At 36.7% G+C, this 19,442-nt stretch overlaps 2 protein-coding genes across 3 annotated transcripts; one reads left to right on the top strand and one right to left on the bottom strand.

The window, feature by feature from the left end:
- Nucleotides 1-142: 142 nt before the first annotated feature.
- On the top strand, nt 143-6,560 carry slc25a40 (solute carrier family 25 member 40). Its single transcript, XM_028013203.1, has 10 exons — nt 143-331; nt 531-635; nt 1,823-1,882; nt 1,984-2,084; nt 2,223-2,290; nt 2,878-3,002; nt 3,424-3,707; nt 4,402-4,483; nt 5,677-5,757; nt 5,867-6,560. The coding sequence occupies exons 2-10, from the start codon at nt 536-538 to the stop codon at nt 5,998-6,000; spliced, it is 1,035 nt and encodes a 344-aa protein (XP_027869004.1). The 5' UTR covers nt 143-331; nt 531-535; the 3' UTR covers nt 6,001-6,560.
- On the bottom strand, nt 6,512-18,582 carry rundc3b (RUN domain containing 3b). 2 transcript variants are annotated; one of them, XM_028013202.1, is made up of 11 exons: nt 18,357-18,582; nt 14,569-14,684; nt 13,127-13,260; nt 12,575-12,660; nt 12,404-12,490; nt 11,406-11,486; nt 9,492-9,666; nt 9,061-9,218; nt 8,012-8,158; nt 7,537-7,598; nt 6,512-7,465 (listed from the first exon to the last, which is right to left on the bottom strand). In XM_028013202.1, the coding sequence occupies exons 1-11, from the start codon at nt 18,431-18,433 to the stop codon at nt 7,320-7,322; spliced, it is 1,269 nt and encodes a 422-aa protein (XP_027869003.1). In that variant the 5' UTR covers nt 18,434-18,582; the 3' UTR covers nt 6,512-7,319. The 2 variants fall into 2 exon arrangements, with proteins under 2 accessions (XP_027869003.1, XP_027869002.1); XM_028013201.1 differs by having other exon boundaries at nt 12,404-12,493; nt 18,357-18,581.
- Between the last annotated feature and the right edge of the window lie 860 nt (nt 18,583-19,442).

Consider the following 19,442-nt stretch of genomic DNA (forward strand, 5'->3'; position numbering starts at 1 on the left):
TAACTGTAAAATCACAGTTTTGTTTTCTTTTTGAATTAAACTCGATTGGTTATTTGTACTATTTTTAAAAACTTGATAAATAATAAATAAGAAAATTATAGAATGTGCTGAACTGGACCGCTTCGTTATGTTATCTTGTGACGTTAGAGGTGTAAACAGACATGCTAGTTGGGTTATGACCCCCTGAAAGTACACACGTGTTTCAGCTGTGTTTCTATTGCAACCTTTAGGACAGGAGCTACTCCCCTGTTTTTGGGGATTAAAAATCCTGAAAGTTACCACGATGATTGATCTCATAGAATACATCAGTGGTGCTCTTGTATTTTAACAGGTAAGTGGTTAATAGAGCTAATAGGCTAAGCACGGTTAGCCACAGTCCTCGTCTTGTTACAGTAACGTCTGAGATATAATTATTTCATAACATATTAACTAAGTCGCATTACTGCATTTCTTATAGCAAGCCATGGCGGACATTTTAGGTAATTGATGTATAGGAATACGTATTATGTGATTTTTTTTTCTCCCCAAAGTCGACATGAATGGTCAAACTCCAGGTTCTCCTGCCCTCAATGGCATCACTCCAGTCCAGCAGATGATTTCTTCCTGTTCCGGAGCCCTACTTACATCTCTGCTCGGTGAGAAATCATAACATTAAACTCAAGAGCTAACATCATCCTAATTCTTCTGTAGACTATAGTCAGTCTCAACAAATTAAACAAGATAATTCATTTCAACCGTTTACCTTTCAAAGGTGATCGATTATTTATTTTTGAAGAGTCGTTGCAGCTAGTTTAACAAAAGTGAATATTAGGAGACTCATTTTTTACGTAATGATTTCTGACGATTAAACAAGCTGATCACCTCCGTGATGCATCGATTCAGCAATTCATGCAGAAGGAATCCCACCTATTGAGTGCATAAATTGTAAGGTACAAGCCATATTTCTCAGTAAGCCATCATTTCTGTATTGAAATCCTATTTTCGTTTGTCATGTGTAATGTCACATTAATAGAGAAACTGAATTTTGGATCTTCAGTCGCTATAATTATTAAAATTAAGAGAAGTGCTTATAATCTTTTATTTATTTTTTTCTATTTATAAAGGCCATTAAATACTGTACTGGGCCTCGCATTTTGTCCTGTTGACTTTCCTTATTTTGAGAACACACTGAACAATATGTTGTTCAGTGAACAACAATAAAATGTGCTGACATAAAATATGCCTAATCATTGACATAAAATATGTCAGTGAAATGGACTGGATCTAATGTCTGTGCCTTACCAAGTCCTAAAATTAGAGTGAAGTTAACAACCTGTAATCCCTAAACCCTCCTTTATTGATCCCTACAAGCAAACTTCTAAAACTTCTGCTTTCATGAAGGAGCTCACACCTACTAATGATTAGTTAATCAGTGTGATCGCATAAGCAGCACCTGGCTGCTGCTTATCCTCTGAAATCCTCTGGAAGCTGTAAGGTACAACTTAGTTGACCATGAACATTATTGCTGCATTTTATCTTGGTATTTATGAAACATACCTTAGCATGAAATCATATGCCATGTATTATTTTCCACTTGAGGTTTTATTTAGAAAAACTACTGTTAATTTCTACCAGCGTCGACATTAATAAATACCTAAAATATTCTATAAAAGATTGTGGCATTTTAAAGGAATCAGATTGCAAAATATTATGCTTACAGATCATTTTTAATGTAAAAAATTTAGTTTTATAACTTTTTATAGATTTAGCATAGAGAGACATTTGTTTTAGTAAAACCTGTTTATGGTAAAACGGTAAATCCTGATCTGCTCCTTTTTTTCAGTCACACCTTTAGATGTTGTAAAAACCAGACTGCAAGCTCAGAACAATCCCTTGGGCAAAGGTACAATTTATAAAAAATATTTTACATTTGTTTCACATTTGGGAATATTGCATTTTCCACCATACTTGCTAAAATTCAACATTTTTAATATAATTTTACAGGCAAATATTTTGTCTACTGTAATGGACTCATGGACCACATATGTGTGTGTGAAAATGGAAGGGGCTGGTACAAAGCCGCCGGCCAATTCAAAGGCACCTTCGTAAGGTTTCACACTCGCACCGGTTGCAGTAAATATTGTCAGTGTTTAGAGCTCTATGTTAGCTCTAAGTTTTAATAAATGCCCTGTTTCTGTGTAAATGGTAAAAAAATATCCCTAATTAAACTTCCCACTCTGCAGGACGCCTTCTATAAGATAGTGTGCTGTGAGGGAATCACAGCCTTATGGAGCGGCCTGCCTCCAACACTGTGAGTTTAAAGTTTCCTCTGTGTTTTATATCTATGTTACATTTTGACTGCACAACACACAGGGATTCTATGCAAAAAGTGTAAAATGTAAGTCTTTTTCAGGTCTCGATATGTATGGAAAAAGTAAGCAGAATATGTAATAACTAGAACATTTCAGTTTTCTCTTTCTTATCGAACAGTTGCATCCATTCATCATATATTTTATTCATTTTCTCATCCACCTGTATATAGAGCTGTCCTATATTGATTTGCCTTTTCACCGATATGTGGATTCATTTATTCATTCTTCTGTTTCTCCTTCCATCCATCATGTTTTCCATACATTTAATTGGTTTTTCATCCATGTGTTTACTTCTGATATTTGTTCATTCGTTTGTTAACTTCTTCCCGTCTCTATTATTTGCAGTATTCATGTCCAAATAGTCTAAACCCTTAATGCCAGTCGTTGAGCGATGCTGGTCTATCAGTGTTCATTTATTTTACATTTAATGAATAATTTCATTAATATTTAATGGAAATCACTCTCAGTGTTTGTAAAAATGGGTCATGCCTACTACAAAATTCCCCGTGTTTCCTTGTGGTTCCAGTGCGATGGCGGTCCCAGCCACAGTGATCTACTTCACGTGTTACGATCAGCTGTGTGCAGCACTGAGGGCGAGGATGGGAGAGCGATCCCAGGAGGCTCCGCTGTTAGCAGGAGCCATCGCTAGAGGTGAAACTCTGCCGCTCATCATTTTACTCTGATCAAGGAAGATTTTTCTTATCTTAGTCTGATGGAGGTGCTAGTTTCAGCTGAATTAATCAGTGATTTTATTAATGGTTAGAAATTAATTTCCTGAATAGTGTCTGAGGGCGAAGTTTTGCCCTTTAAACACCAGCCTGATGAATCTGATCCCACACTGATTTCATTACAAGAAAGTGAGAGGTTTCTCTGCCCTGATCCGCTGTCTCTCAGTTTAATAACGCCTCTAGGTGGTCATTACAAGCAGAATTAAAAAACTGTTTGTAATTCAATCATGATAAACCTGATCTGTTTTTAACCAAAATGTTTCTTGAAGCAAGCGTCCTTTCTGATACCATTGTTACTCCGGGTCTTTCCCTGTGATTCCAGCTGTGGCTCCTCTTTGTTGCAGTGGGTTCAGCGACCGTAATCAGCCCCCTGGAGCTGATCCGCACCAAGCTGCAGTCTCAGAAACAGTCGTACGGCGAGCTGACCAGCCTCATCCGCTCTGTAGTGCAGGCAGAAGGCTGGTGGTCTCTGTGGAGGGGTTTGGGGCCCACCCTGCTCCGAGACGTCCCCTTCTCCGCCATGTACTGGTACAACTATGAGCGGGGCAAGAACTGGCTGTGCCAGTGGTATAACACCAGAGAGCCCACGTTCACCATCACCTTCATATCTGGAGCCGGGTCCGGGTCTGTAAGTACCTCCCCTCCTCCTTCAGGATCCACCATCTGGATGCAGAATTGGATCACTTATTGTTTCAACTAAATTATTTGTTAATTTTTAGGTCTGTCACAATCACAGATGTTGCTGGATGATAAATTGTTCCAGAAGTTATTGCGACAGACGATAATCAGGTTTCTTTATTAACCACCCTTCCTACTAAAATCAGCTCAAAGTTCTGTACAGATTAATAAAATAAACCCATAAAATAAAAACATTTACCCACCCCTTCCTCACATGGAAAAACACACAACTGCATGGAAAATGTCTAAATATTGTTGTTTTGAGACCATTTCCAAGTAAAGTAATGGTAATGACATAATAATGCAATGCAAGAACACTTTCTCAAAGATCCACAGTAAGCTTTAAATTCTAATGAACATTTAACACTGCGACTGGAAAACAATTTAAATACCCCAAATAAAAAACACAATAGATACTACTGTATCTGTTGTGTTTATTTACAATAGATACTACCGTATCTATTGTAAATAAAATGAATTATGAAATCTTTTTGACTTTTGTCATCCAATTTTTGGTAGAAAGAGAGCAAAGAAAAAATACAAACCATGGAAATGGAAATTATTGAGCTCAGTTTAATTTATCATGCAATTAATTTATTTATTGCTTATTGCAACTAGCCTACTAATTCGTGTTTGCTTTTCAGATTGCAGCTATCGTCACCTTACCCTTCGATGTGGTCAAAACAAGACGACAGGTCGAGCTTGGGGAGCTGCAAGCTAAAAATTGTAATGATGACATTATTTATTGATTAATTACATGATGTCTGTAAACATTGTTAATGCTTTTAGTGATCAGGGATTAGATTAAAGATGTGGGGGAGTTTCATGTGCTCTAACTGGCTTATACACATTTTTTAAAGTGTCGCATGAGCGGCAGATGACTGGCATACTTTAAGACTTAGAGGGCAGGTCGTTAACATGTGACGGTTGTCAGGGTCAAAAGTCAAAGCCTGAATAGGTTGGGATGAAACTGAGCATCATTGTGTGACTTTCTCATTGAGTGATGGCTTGCGTTCATCTTGTTTAAACCACCCTCTGCCAAGCTCTCCGTCTTGTATTCAATGCAAACTCATAAACTGGTCCTGTTGGGCCGTTTACTATCTGAGTTGTTTTGTTGCTCTAAAGGCACAAGAGATTCAACGATAGCTACAACAAAAAGACAAAATCATAGCAAATCCACGTCATTCGCTTTGTTTGTAAACCACATCAGCTTAAGGAAAGAGAAATTGTTGTTTTTGTTTTTTAGAAAAGGAAAACCATAGTAGATTGTCTATAAGGACATGGTACATTGGATTCAAGTTGAAGAAGCACTCTTTAAAGTCTGAAATTAAAGGGCCAGTAACATGTACAAGCCACTATTTTGAGCTTTATATCAAAAACTTGCCTGGAGTGTTGCTTTGATTCTTTACTGCATGTTTGCCTGAACGCTTGCTCTCACGAAGCTCCTCTTCAGAGCTGCAGTTTTCATGCATCCGTTCCTCCAGATTAACAGCAGCAGCAATTAGCAAGACCCGGAGTAACAATGGTATCAGAAAGGAAGCTTGCTTCAAGAAACATTTTGGTTAAAAACAGATCAGGTTTATCATGACCTGGCCTAACTGCATTTACTCAGTTCATTATAGGAGCTACCTCTCGGTGTAACATTGTTAAAAACATAGTTAAAGGGTTAATGGAGAAATGTTGCGATGACGTGCTAAAGGCATAGTGTCAGAAAAAGCAGGAGCTTCTTAAAGAGACAAGCTCAATTTCAAGGTGTTCAGTTAAAAGTCAATTTTATATATATAGTATTTTATAACAACTGAATGTGACATAGTTACTGGATTGTGCTTTAAAATGGCACACAGTACTGCCTCTTTAACACGATGATTGAATATAAACCTCTCACTGGCACTGAAGCTGGTTGCTTCCTGTTCCCTCAGTGTCAGGTCCGGTTTCCTCCTCCACTTTCAGCATCATGAAGAAGATTGTCGCACACGATGGCTTTCGTGGGCTTTTTGCAGGTGTGTACTTATCTAATGTGTATCTGTCATCAGTCTGTCTAAATGAGCAATATGATATAAAGCTGTACGTGTGTATGTGTGAGCTCTTAACGAGTATTTTCTCTATCAGGTTTCTTCCCCAGGCTGATCAAAGTGGCTCCAGCCTGTGCCATCATGATCAGCTCATATGAGTTTGGAAAAGCCTTTTTCCGCAAACACAACCAGGAGAGGATACTTCCGCAAGTCCACTCCACAAACACGTGATTGGTCCTCCCCATGAAGCAACCATCACCACGGCTACAGCTAGATTACACATAAGAAAAATATCATTTTGCTCTAATCCTAAACACAGCAGCAGAAATAGGAGTGAAACTAATTATTTAAGCCTTCCCATATATAGATAAATGTATATTAAATACCTTAAAGTATTTATAATTTATTTTGTGATTTAGGCTATGAGAAGTTATTTTTCCATGTAACAGTAAAGTTGAGCTTACATGTCGGATGTATGTGACAGCCAGCAGATGGCAGCCAGAGTTTGGTTTGTACTGAATCCTCAGATATATGATGTTTCTCTGGAATCATGTGCACTGTGCCTGAAGATAGCTTTAATCTGCTGCTTCTCACCCAAGAGCCATGTTGACCAAACTGTGTCAAAGTAGAGGGATGACCAGGAGCCAGAAGAACTTCATGAAAATGTGATTTCTCTGATGTTCTGATTTTATTTCCTCTATTTCCCACTCCACCTGTTTCTGTGGACATCAACACACGTGTCTGAAAGCAAGTTGTGTTTATTTAAAATAAAATCTAAAAAAAAATGCAAATAAGTTCAGTAGAATATCCAGTTAACGTCTGTACAAATGTCTGCTGGAATAAGCTGAAGGCAAAAACCGTATTCAAGTGGTGAGGTGAACAGCTAGTGACCATGTATCCATATTACTTTATGCTGATGTCCTAAAGCAGGAAATGTTGTTTTTTTTAAATGTAAGTCAATGCAAACATCAAAAAATAAATTATATCAACTTGCCAGTAGATAACTATTAAATTGAAATACTGCAGCGTAGTATTTAAAGAGGATGATTACCTGAGAACAAAACCCTGTGACGATGCAAAATGCACAACACTGACACTGGTGGCAAAACAAAGACAAACATTTACATCTTAAATTAAACACACCACTGGTTTAACCCCCAGTACCATTCTATATTAGAACAGAATATAGCATTGCTTCATTCAGTCTGCAGGAAAGTAGCAACTGATCTGCAGTCAGTATTTTTAGCACAATCTTTCAAAGTCATCTTTGCAAGAGTGAAATGAGATGAGAATTCGTACATCAGCTCTAAAATCGACACAATTCCAAAGTAGGAGAGAAATTACGCCACACAGATGAGAAGCAAACTAATCTGGATTCATGTTGATAAAGTTACATCAGTTGTGACAGTTTTCAGTCTTTTGGAGTCGCTGAGCTGCACCAGCTCTTCATTCAGAGTTAAAGAACGGAAAAATCAGCATCACCAGTAAGAGGAAAGTTCCTGACTCCTTTGAATTCTTGAACTGACGAAGCTGTTTGTACGTCTTGTCTCCTATGACGGAGTGACACCTGGACTGCTGATCTCTGTCGCTGGACTGGCCAAACACTCACTGGACCTCAGGCTGGCCAGAGATTTATAGCTGGCTACTGAGGTCAGGGAGCCACAGAGGCCTCTGAGAGACGGAGTTTCCTCTTTACCTGAAGAACAAAGTGCACATTAGTGCGCAAGAGACAGAGAAAGGTACTTCTGTTTATAAGAGGAGACCTGCCTTGTGTGTTTGATGTGAGGCTCATGCCTGCAGACAGCTGCTCCAGACTCTGGAAACTCTTCCTGCACAAAAATGAAAAAGGAACCGTGTGTAGCATTAAATCAGACTCAACCTTTCCTGTTTCAGCTCAGATAGGATTACATAAATTACTTGTATTTGCTTAATTCCACAATTATTACAGGAAAGTTTTCTTAAAATTCAGTAACTGATAAAGTTACAAACAGTATCAAACTTAAAGCAAATCTTTGACTTTGCAGGAACTTTCATGTATCTGCCACCTTAAGGCTGGACTTTGATGCATTCTCTTTTGAGTTGTTGGACAGCTGTATCTAAAAGGTTTTTTATGGTTTTCGAATCACAGATAAAATAAAACCACGGTAAATATTTAAAGAAGCGATATGGAAATCAGTGACAATCAGAGCATGTTGAGTGAAATGAATTGGAGAAACTGAACAATCAAAAACAAATTACATACTCTTCCCACTCCCCGGTGCTTTTCCTGTACAGCAGTGTATCCAAGGCAACGGCATTGGCATCCAAGGCATCTGGAGACGGCCACTGATTGGTCAGATGGGCTGTTAATTCCTGTCTGGAACGCAAGTCATTGTTTTTCAGCACAGTCCTGAAATCCAGAAAATGACAAAGCCAGCATTATTGTTATTATTTAATTACCAAAGTGAACTGTAAACTAGTAGAGCAGGAGTCCTGTTTCCTCTAGGGGTCGCTCTGCTCCAACATGTCTAGTTCACATAGCCCAGTGTTAGAAGCTGCAAAAGACGTGAAACTGGTTTAAAGGTTCACCTACCAGCAGGAAAATAAAGTACAGCTGGAGCTGCTATAACCGTCTCTGCTCCCAAGAAACTCAGTGTTTAAACCCATGATGGTATCTGTACGACTTTACTTTATACAACTTTTATTGTCGCTGATTGTAAATAGTCTATTTTTTATTGCTAAAATAGATGTGCACATTTTGTAATTCTTTAAATGCACATTCCTCTGGACTGCAGTATTTTTTATAACTATATGGTATTTATGTTGAAATTTCAGTTCGGTATTTTTGTTGGGGAACATTTGTTTTGCAGCCGGGCATTTCTAACAAACAAAAACAGCAACGGTATTCTGTTTTGATATATATTATGTCTTATCTTTGTGTGAGTCTATTTTCTGTTAGTGTCTGTCACAGTTATTCTGCCCATTGTGGGATAATAAAATAAAAATAGATTAGAATAAAAAAACATTCAATTTACTAAATTGCGTTGGTTTATCAAATAAAAATCACAGGCATTATAAAATATTGAAATCATCTAGAGGTTAGGAAGACTGTTTCAAGATGCTGTAGTTTAGTTTTGCTCATAAACACTATTTCTCACCATGTGAAAAATGCATCCTGAGACATAACAAACCCCTGCAGCCCCCAGGGTTCTTGCTGCTCTAAATGTCAAGTTTGCAGTAAGATTCGCCTCAAAGCTCGCAGCCATGCGTACACACACCGACAGACACAAACGCCCTCTAAACAAGACTCACAGTTGGTTCTGCAGTTCCACTATGATATACTCAAGCTGTTGTTTCTCCAGTGTGTGTGAGAGGTGTGTGTCTGCTAGGCTCTGCTGAAGGGCTTTGTTATGAGAAACGGCCTCCGACAGCTGAGCTTCCCGCAGACGGACCAACTCTTCCAGGTAACCCTGAGGCGAGCAAACACACACAGTCACACACAACACAGACTTGTTTGTTTACTCTCATGAAGGCACTGCTGTGTTAATGCATATTTGAAAGGTTTGTTTTCACCAAACATAAACAAAACATAGCAGAAAAAAAGCTAATTTTTAGACTTAGCAGGAACAGTAATCTGTTGTTTCCTTCTTGGCATTTCAAAAAGCCAGGCGGCTACTTATCATGAGAATGTCTCGCTGTCTCATATAACGTCACCCAACACAAAGCAACAGAAAACAACACACCTTCTGCTCCAGAGCCATGCGATACTTCTGCTCAAAGCGTTTGCACTTGCTGACCAAGTTGCTCTGCTCGGTGAAGATTGATGCGGCGGTGGCCGTTTTGTCAGGGGTGCTGCTCTCGCTGCCGCTGCTTCCCAGAGTCCTCATCTCCTCCTCATCGCTGCTGATGCTATCTGCGCTGCACAGGGAACCAAACCACATAACAGTATGCAGCCAAACTGACACACGTCTGACCTTTTGTGACATTTAATCTCACATTCTGACAGCAGGCAAAGTTCTTGTGTGTTTAAATGAATTTATGTGAGTAGAAGTAGGAGGCTGGATGAGATATAATTTATCTTATTTCTTAAAATGTGTCAGAATTTTTTTATTATTATTATTTAACCACAATCTAAGTGCATCACAATTTGTTGTGTTTATGCTTTACAGTAAAACCGTCCACAATTATTAGCACTTTGTGTTCATTATGTGCAAAAATCTTTATGAAGATTTTTTTTAATAACACTGAAAAAATGCCTTTAATTTCAGCATATTATTTCTCTGAGGAAAAAACAAATTTTTAATATTTATTGCCACCTAAATATTGCTGAAAAACTTATATTAGCGATTCATATGAGTCTCCATCAATAATTATTGATTATTTTTTGTTTTAAATATCTGAAATACTGCCAAACTGGTGGCATGACCTTTCCTATTTTATCCACAGTTTTTACATCAATTTTTATGTTTAAGCAGTGATGAAGCACTGAAACTGCTGCTGTGCAAGTTACTCAACATGTTGTTGCTAGGTAACCAAAGAGTGAGTGAGTTGCTAGGTAACCAAAAAGCAAGTGAGTTAGCTAGTTGATCCCACCAAACTTGCTGTGTGTGTGAGGTTGGGCAGCTAAAGCCTTTCCTCTGCCTACATCACCCAGAATGCTGTGCGGTTCTGGTTCGGTGTTCAGTGAATATACTATATATTGGATATTGGTGTATATTGCAACATAAATCGTTATTGAATTGTCATTTTTAAGTTTTCTATGGAGGTTCCTCCATCTTTTCCCCAGTCTTAGTATTTATTTAAATGTTTTCACATAATATATTTAGAATTTGTACACAACATATTTATAATTTCACTCTTTTTGTGGTGGTTACTGCATTAGGTTGTTTACTGTTATGGGTGCACACATTTAGTAAACACCTTATGTTTATTTGACTATTTATTTAACTATTTTGTTTTGCTGAGTTTGAAGGACTGGCTGGAGGAGAGGACTGGTTGAAAGGCAAACCAGGAAGTGGAACAAACCATCAGGCTGCTGGAAGCAGGGAACTTGATGTTGAAGAAACTGCCTCTCTCTACTAATAGCATTACTGCTAAAAATTGTTTGGTGTTAGCTTGTTTAATTTTTACAGTTGTGTTGTAGTCGAAATGTGTTGGTCTGAATTAGTTGTTTATGTTTATGCATTGTTTGTCTTCTCTAGCCTTTGTGTATAAATTCCCCTGTGTGTTATTGTGAGGTCAGTTTTGGTTTGTTATCCTCAGTTATGTACTGTATGTCTTAGTTGATGATTTCTATTGGGCCCATTTTATTATATTTTTGAGATTTGTTGTTGAAAGCCTTTTTTTACGATTGTTTTGAAAAATAAATAGAAAATCTTTTTTTTATATATGCCTTTATCCTTGTGCCTTACTGGTCGGACCGTAACATTATACTTAACTTTTTAAGTATAAAGGAATTTGTAAATAGTAAATCTTGACTTTGTGAAACCAAAGTATTGCAAGCAAAGGTAGCAGTAAATGTATTGTAGTTTACCTACTATATTTAATGTTTATTTCTGCAAAAATATTTATTTTTTTCTGTCATTTTTTCTTTGACATTGATTTGCGGCCCTAAGAGTCTCACACCGGTCTGATGCGAATCATTTCTTTGGATTTACCTCTGTGTGAACTTCAGGTAAGGCGTGTAGTCGATGACTGCAGGACAGCTGTCGTCCAGACCCTCCCCTTTAAGACAGAAACTAAAAAAGAGAAATTAAGATTGAAAATCAAAGCACAGATTATTCTTCATTTACCACTTCTAATCAGCATTTTTACAAGGTACTAAAACCTTTGGGGTCTTAAAAGATGTCCATGCATCTATCACCTGAGCTGCTCCTTCCAGCAAATTTTAATACTTTAGCCAATTAGGTTAATTACTTGAATTAATAGCATTCTTATCATTTTTTATATTCTTAGTTGTTTTTTAGTAAAAGTTTTAACATTACTACATCTATACTTTGCGAAAAAAGTATTGAAATTAGTCTTTGGTTTAATTTTTTATTTTATCTAATGCGTCTCAGCAATAAATCTGCTGAATGAAGCCACATTTCCACAAAAAAAACCCCAAAAACCCTGAATAACCCAGTGAGAGTTTGCACATTTTATTTACTGTGCCAACTGTGATGTTGTGTAAGTTAAGTTAAGTATAAGATTTGTATAAGATAAGATTTGTTTTAAGATTTGTCCAATTTTTTGAGTAAGCACGCTGCAAAAATACAAAATCGTACCAACTTTTTTTTGTCTAGTTTCTAGTTGTAAATATCTTTGAACATTTGAAATAAGACCAAACTTATAACGTGGGAAAAATGCGTTGTTATAAGTGAAATAATCTGTCAATAGAACTAGTACCTCTTTTAATCAATAATAAGGAATTATTGACTTAAAACAAGCTCTTATAGCTTGAACGAAGTTACTTGTAAATTAGTTTTGTCTCATTTCAAATGTACTAAGATACTTGCACTAGAAGCTAGAGCAAAATTGCTTGGTAAGGTTTTGTATTTTTGCATTGCAGTAATTAAAATGGTCCCATCTCTTCTTGTCTAGATGATTGCATCAGTACAACAGAAGGGGAGAAAGTCTCACCACTACCTCTGAGACAGTAGATTATGAAAAGAACCTGAAATCAATGATGTTAAGTCCAATGAGCGTGTCTGCCAACAGCCCTGCCTCTTCTCTCAGTATGATCGCACCTTCCTCAAAAAACCTCCTATCACAAACACACAGATCACCAGCATTAATTCGGCTCACAGAATATTAGAGATTTAAGATGTTTTTGGAAGTTGAAGACCTGGTTGTTTTGAAGTCCTTCAGCGCAAAGGAGATGTACTCTGACAGTCGTTTCTCCATCAGAACAACCCTCATCCACGCCCTTCCCTGCAAAGACCCAGACAAGAAATGTTACCCTAAAAAACAACCAGACGTGCATTTATGTGTCAAAGGAAGTAAAGGTTTGTATTAAATGTGTTAAAATAGAATAAAAAATGTCTGTGATGTTTACTGGTAAGCTTTATGTAGTTAAATAAAAATTAGATTGGCATTGAGGTTAAACTGACACCTGCTTTCTTAATTAGATCCATTTTTAAGAGAAGGGATTTTGGCAAACTGTATTTTTCTAAAATCATACATGCTACATTTTTGTGTCACAGCAATGTTCTCTATATACACAAACGGTCTAAATTCTGTCTTTTAAAATTTTTGTAATAGATAAAATGTATTTTTTATCTATTGTATTGTATCAATTGTACTACATGTATTGAGTATCCATGTTTTATGCTCTTGCAGCTCTTCTCCAGCTCTCCCTGCAGTATAGGAACATTTTATATGATGGAGGGGGCTGCACCTTCGCTCTTGATGATCGCACATTTTCCATGCTCTCGATGCTTCGGATGCAGTTATGAGGCACTTTACTGCAGGCCGCTTTTATGTAATCCCAGAAACTCCGAGGACTCTCGTAGCCAAACCACGTCGTCTGACCTGAGCAGAAAATACAGGAACACAGGGATGTTGTTGTTTTTTACTGGAAAACATTTTCTATAGTTTGGTTTGGCTTGAATGATCCATTTAAAAAATAAGATTACACTAACCTACAATACAAACTGTAGAAGTTAATTGTGTCGTCTTTAAGTAAAAGCTGGATCATATAGGAATGAATTGGACTGATTTAATTTGAACTCAATTTGATTTTACATAACTGGATATGAAGTGGACTGTAAAGAAGACATATGATAAAGATGTGATTTATAAATAACTGAACTTAATTGAATATCAATCATTTTCAGCTGAATTGTTGTTTTTGATTGAATTTCCTATTTGAATGTGTGCTCTCTCCCATGTGTCAATGAAATTAATGCACAGTGACGACCAGGACTAGAGATGATTAATCACATTATTACATAAGTTTTGAAAAAGTTTCTGGAATTTATTCAAAAAATATTTAAATGACTTATAAGGGATCAACACAAATTACATTATGACAAAGACGAGTTAATGGCTGCATCTAATTGGCATTAATTATAATTTTTTTAAAGTTTCTAGTAGTTGGAAAAGACTGTAAAATAAAAAAATAAAAACTCACATCATGGCAACTTCATGGCATTTGTTTTAAAGATCATCATTTAAACCTGACACTGATTTTAGATTTCACATTTTGGAAGTCAGATCATCTTGATGAGTCACACAGCCTTGCAAAAGTGTTCATGTCTATTGAAGCTTTTCTAAAATTGGCAACATAATAAGTCATTACAATACAATTACTTTGTATTGTAATTATGCAATACAATGTAATGCATAAAAAAGGAGAAGGATTTATGATTTTCAATATTTTGATAAGTGCTACATTTATCTATCTTCACTTCTGAGTCAAAACTGCAGAACCAGCTTTTACTGCAGCCGAAGCGGCAAATCTGTAGCAGCTTTGTGCATCATGAGACTGGATTGTTTTCCTGTTTTTCTTTCCAAAGCAGCCTAAGCTCAGCCAAATGGGATGGAAAGAATCTGAGAATAAAGTTCAAGAATTGCCACAGGTTTTCAATTAAATATAGGTTTAGTCCCCTCCAGCACACAGCTGAGTGAGTGATTAAATCACTCCGCTGTGATTTCAAAACATTCAATTCTGAACAAAAGACTTTTTCCCACATATTTGCTATGAGTCATATTGTTGCAAACTGCAGAGGGCGTTTACTTTCTGCTGATTTATTATAAAAATCTTTGAGGCTGTAATGAGGCAACACTTTAAAACTAGTGTCATATTGGTGTCTATAACTGGTTATAACCTTTACGTGCCTTTGAGCCGATGGCTGAGGATGTGCTCCAGGATGGACACGAAGTTAACAAACTCTGGGGAAGCGTCGTCAATGGTTTCAAAACAGGAGCGATCCAGAAGAGTCTTCACTGAAAACCTGAACAGAAAGAAAGACGGACACCAGATTATGTTACTAAAGACTTCAAAACCACAAATTTTCATTCCACGTCAATCCTTTCTTATCGACTATATTAGATAATATCCAGGCCTGTCCACAGCAGCAGCAACAAGGCTTTAATTAATCTTCTGTGATGAAACCAATGTGCAGCACAAAGCGACTCCATCTAATCTGATTTCAACTAATTATTCAGGAAGGAAAGTCGGCACACGGGGCTGCGATGCGTTTCAGGGTGTAGATGTGAATCCTGTCAAACTTTGACACTAAACAATCTAACTTCAAATCTCGCTCTGCCTCTTCCTGCTCCGCCTCGTTGCTTAGCAGCAGGATGACGATGGACCGTGAGCTTCCAGTGCAACACCAGATAAATCTTTCAGAAACCTTAAAATATCTTTTTACAAATGCATTTACCCGAAGCCCAGCTCTCCTTAACGACACCTGCTTTAGTAATTCGACAAATCATTCCATTATTTCACCTTTAATGATTGTTTACATTTACAAAGACAAGATCAGTTAGCAGTTTATTAAACAACACTGTTTAATGTTGCTTCTTCTGTTTGTAAAAACCTAAAATTATTCATTTGCTAGAAACATAGAAGTATCAATCTGCCTGTTTCTGATGCAGGAGGGTTATTTTTATATCCTGTGCATTAAATGAAAACTTTGCAGCTTTAATTAGAACAACAAATCTGACGAGCTCAGCAAAGTTCTGCCTAGCGTTGAATCCGTAAGGGAACACACAGCACTTTGCAGTTTTCATCATTGCACTCTACTGTGAAGGGGACTCTGCAGCCCGACATCAGAAAACTGCAAAATATGACCTACAATGTGGCACGTTTATTGAAATTATGTTTTGTGTCAACTCACAGTCATCCTAGCCATCACCATATCACTTAAATCCCAGATGAAAAGCTGAAAATGTGCTTAAATGAGATACAAAGGTTTACTCAAAGAAACATGTTAAAGCATTTATTGGAATTTCCACAAGGCTGCAAGTTAACTCTTTGTTATTTAAATAATAAAAATTAAAGCTGCACTGGATTGATAAATTGACAAGGAATCCAATAACATCCAAGAGAAAAATCGAGATATGTATCATACAGATGTTAAGACAACGTAAGTATTTATTTAATATTATTTAATATTTACTAGTTCTTTATTGTATTTTTAAATATATGTATTTTTAAAAATATATTTCAGATCTGTTCATTTATGTATCATGCATCTTTGTAATTCTTCATAATGTTGTTTGTTAATATCTATTAGTTTTTTATGCTGTTCTGACAGAGGCTCAGATTCAAACTGTACAACATTCAAATTAATGCATTTCTTTTTCATAAAATCTGTACTGATTTTGTTCTCACTTGAACCAAATCAAAGTATCGTCTGTTTAGTTTCTGTATGTGTGATGCTGGGGTGTCCAAAGTGTGGCTAGTGGGCCATCTGTGGCCCTCAAAATAATTCTGCATGGTCCTCAAATGTAAATCAAGAACAGCATAAATCTGGTCCAGTTGCACAAGCGGCTGATTATTTTTAATTTAATTGCAAATAGGACTACAAATACCTACCGACTTACTCAAAAGCCAACTTGTGCACAACGATTTATGAACCTCGACAAAATATACCAAACATTTCCACCTTTACCAAGGCAAAAAATTACATATATATTATTTTCTATCCAGCTGTCATGCTCATCCCATATGCCTACATGTATGCACTTGCCTGTATTGCACAGGTAACAAAAACTATTTGGATGAGATGCTTTTTGGGGGGAGACTCCAAAATGTAAACACTGCAGCTTTTCACCAGGCAGTCAGAGCTGCCTGGTGAAAACTAAATCAATCTTTAACCTTAGAAGCCTTTATTTGCTGCTGCAACAAAACGAAAAGCACAGAAAGGCAATCTGAATTAAATTGCTGCACATTTCACTTTTGTATAAATCATTAAACAGCATCCAGAGAAAGCTAGTTTGGAAAGTTGACGTCTTATTTCTAATTAAAGCTGCTGCTGCTGCATATCTACAGTAATGCCTTGTCTTCTCTCTTACAGTCACAATGTTGCTCCTTTACACATCCTTAAACATCACTACAAACATTTAACTTTATAAATGACAAAAACACAATACATATCTATTAATTTGCTGATGTTGCAGTTGAGCAATGTCAGACAATTTGAAAAACAAAAACTAATTCAGATTTGATATCTTAAACGTTTACTTTATGCAGCCGTAAAACTCCAATTCACTAAAATCGGAGATCTTATTTTTATTCATTTTAAGGTGAAAAGGGAACCTTCAAAACTGAAATAAACGGAACAGATTAAAAAATAGTTAACATTTCTTATGGATAAACTATGGAATAAATTAGGAGCAACAAGCCACAGTTACCTCTGCTTTCTGCTCAGACCTCTAAACATGGAGAAACTGGTCAGCTGATGCATAGATAAGGAGTGATAATACTAACGTTTTTTACTACATAAAAAATAGATCATGATGTTAGAAAACTTTAAAAACAATAACATATTTAAAACATTCAAAATAAATACAAAGAATTAGGTCAATTGTGTTAAATGCAAGTTATCAGCTGGATATCAGCAAATCAAAAGTCAATATTTTATTCCTACTAATTATTTTCCCAATAGGTCTTGTTCATTATAAAATACTTTGTATTTTTCTCTCCTCTTTTTACTCCCCCAGTCAGGCCAGTCAGCATGAATGATGACTAATGTGGAGGCAGGGACAGTTTGGCAAAACACCAGCCTCATCAGTGAGTAGCAGCCAGTTTTGATTGCATTAATGCTTAATTCTTGAAGAAAGGTTGCTTTTCATTTTCTACTTCAGTCTAAACATGGAGCATTCTGCTACATTACCAGGTTTGTTTGACGAACAGCTACTGCCAAAACAGAAAAAGATGTGCACTCCCACACGTTCCTCCTCCCTTTATGATGTGTTTACTGTCAAAAAACATTCACTGGGGACTAAAGTCAGTATCTGACATCTGCCAGCAGGACTCAAAGGGCCGTAAATCAATACTCTGAACAGTAAATGACAAAAAATGCAGGCAATACAAGCAGATGACAAGTGTTTGCTCACCTCAGCATCAGCTTTTCTTATAGTCTACAAACAGAGAGATGCTTTTTAAAAGTAAGCATATACAACTAAACATTTACACTATTATGCAGATTTCTTTATTTAAGTTGCATTTGGCTTTTAGATAAGCTTTTGCACTAACTGAATTGCTCACCTAGTTAAATACAAAAGACCAAAATCTTTGTGTTGGGTCTGTAAAACTGCAGCTTTCGCCGTGCACTGAAGTGAATGTGAAGATATCGCAACAGAAATATGAGTGTATGAATGTTTAATGAAGAACTCAGGAGGCTGTTGGTGTGTGACTGAGATAAACTGGATGACATTAAGCTGCTGTGCAGCACAGGCAAAACCACCACATCCCCTCTTTACATATCTAATCAGATCTCATTTAGCAGAAGGCGACTCATGAGCTTTGTTTAGTCAAATATTCTTGGTACAATTAAAACAAACCACTGGATCTAAAATAAAAAATAAAATAAAAAAATCCTCTGTCAACAATCCAGCACCAGACGCAGTTAATCCTCCTTATCATAAAAGGAAATCAGTAGGACAGAATCCTCTACCTGCAGACTGTAAGCAGGTTCTTCCTCTCCACCACGGAGCTCCTGCCCGCTCCCCGCTTGCGGCTGAGCGACGCCATCCTCCGGCCCCGGCTGGCGTTTGCGGCGGTGCGGTGACCCGCTCTGCTGCCTCAGAACGAGGGCAGGACCAGCGGTGTTCGTCACAGCAGAGCGGGGGAGCCGAAGATGCTCCACCGGAGAAGAGAGAGCAGGAGGACAACACTGAAAAGACGCGCAGAGCGCCTCCTGTTGGCTCTTTCAAAATAATAGCATCTGAAATGTACCAAATATTTTACTGCTCCTTCTTTAAAACAAAGCGCATAATAATAATAATAATAATAATAATAATAATAATAATAATAATAATAATAATAATAATAATAATAATAATAATACACAAACTATTAAAAAGTTAACAAAGCTAAGTAGTCTTGGTTGAATACGGATATTTAGTTCATTGTTTATGTGTAATATACACCAAATATGTTTTTATTTTAATAATATATATTTTAAAAAATGTATACTTGTACAATTCATTTTTATTTGTGATTGTCTTATACTGCATTTTTGAAATGTTGTAGAAAGTCCTGGAGCGCCATCTAGTGGCTTTAAATAGAACAACATATTCTCAACCAAGTATGTCTGTGCCCTGCTGCTCTTTTTATTTTGCTATCTATTTTAGCATGTTCAACTTGTCTATCAGGAGATCATCAATGTACTACTTACATTTATTTATTTATTTATTCATTCATTTAAGGAGAGTCTTTTACCGCTTGCGGCTCAATGGTAAGAAACATTTGAGAAAAGAAATCATGGTTTTATCTTTGTTTTTGTTTTGTTGTTGTTGTTTTGCTTTGTTTTTTTACTCATTTTTGCTGCATCTACTTATTTGTTGCTTATCCAAACTTTTCTTCACCCAGTGGCTAAAGGGCAGAATTTATTTACTTATTTATTCATCTGCTTATGCGGAGGATTACCCGGATACGTCTTCTTTTTTGTCAAAATAAATAAAGATGTTTTGTTTGGCATTAAAGGGTAAAGAGTGACATTTACAGAAATCAGAATTATAAAAATTAATTTTATGGTACA

The sequence above is a fragment of the Xiphophorus couchianus genome, chromosome 3 (genome assembly GCF_001444195.1).
Source record: "Xiphophorus couchianus chromosome 3, X_couchianus-1.0, whole genome shotgun sequence".
NCBI lineage: Eukaryota > Metazoa > Chordata > Actinopteri > Cyprinodontiformes > Poeciliidae > Xiphophorus > Xiphophorus couchianus.

Excerpts from the sequence above, each read along its gene's own strand:
- rundc3b (XM_028013201.1), bottom strand. The coding sequence starts at position 18,433 with ATGGCGTCGCTCAGCCGCAAGCGGGGAGCGGGCAGGAGCTCCGTGGTG. Across the intron at positions 12,494-12,574 it reads AAGGACTTCAAAACAACCAG|GAGGTTTTTTGAGGAAGGTG; the intron begins GTCTTCAACTTC and ends TGTTTGTGATAG. Across the intron at positions 9,219-9,491 it reads GCATGGCTCTGGAGCAGAAG|GGTTACCTGGAAGAGTTGGT; the intron begins GTGTGTTGTTTT and ends TGCTCGCCTCAG.
- slc25a40 (XM_028013203.1), top strand. The coding sequence starts at position 536 with ATGAATGGTCAAACTCCAGGTTCTCCTGCCCTCAATGGCATCACTCCA. Across the intron at positions 2,085-2,222 it reads GCCAATTCAAAGGCACCTTC|GACGCCTTCTATAAGATAGT; the intron begins GTAAGGTTTCAC and ends CCCACTCTGCAG. Across the intron at positions 3,003-3,423 it reads AGCAGGAGCCATCGCTAGAG|TGGGTTCAGCGACCGTAATC; the intron begins GTGAAACTCTGC and ends TCTTTGTTGCAG.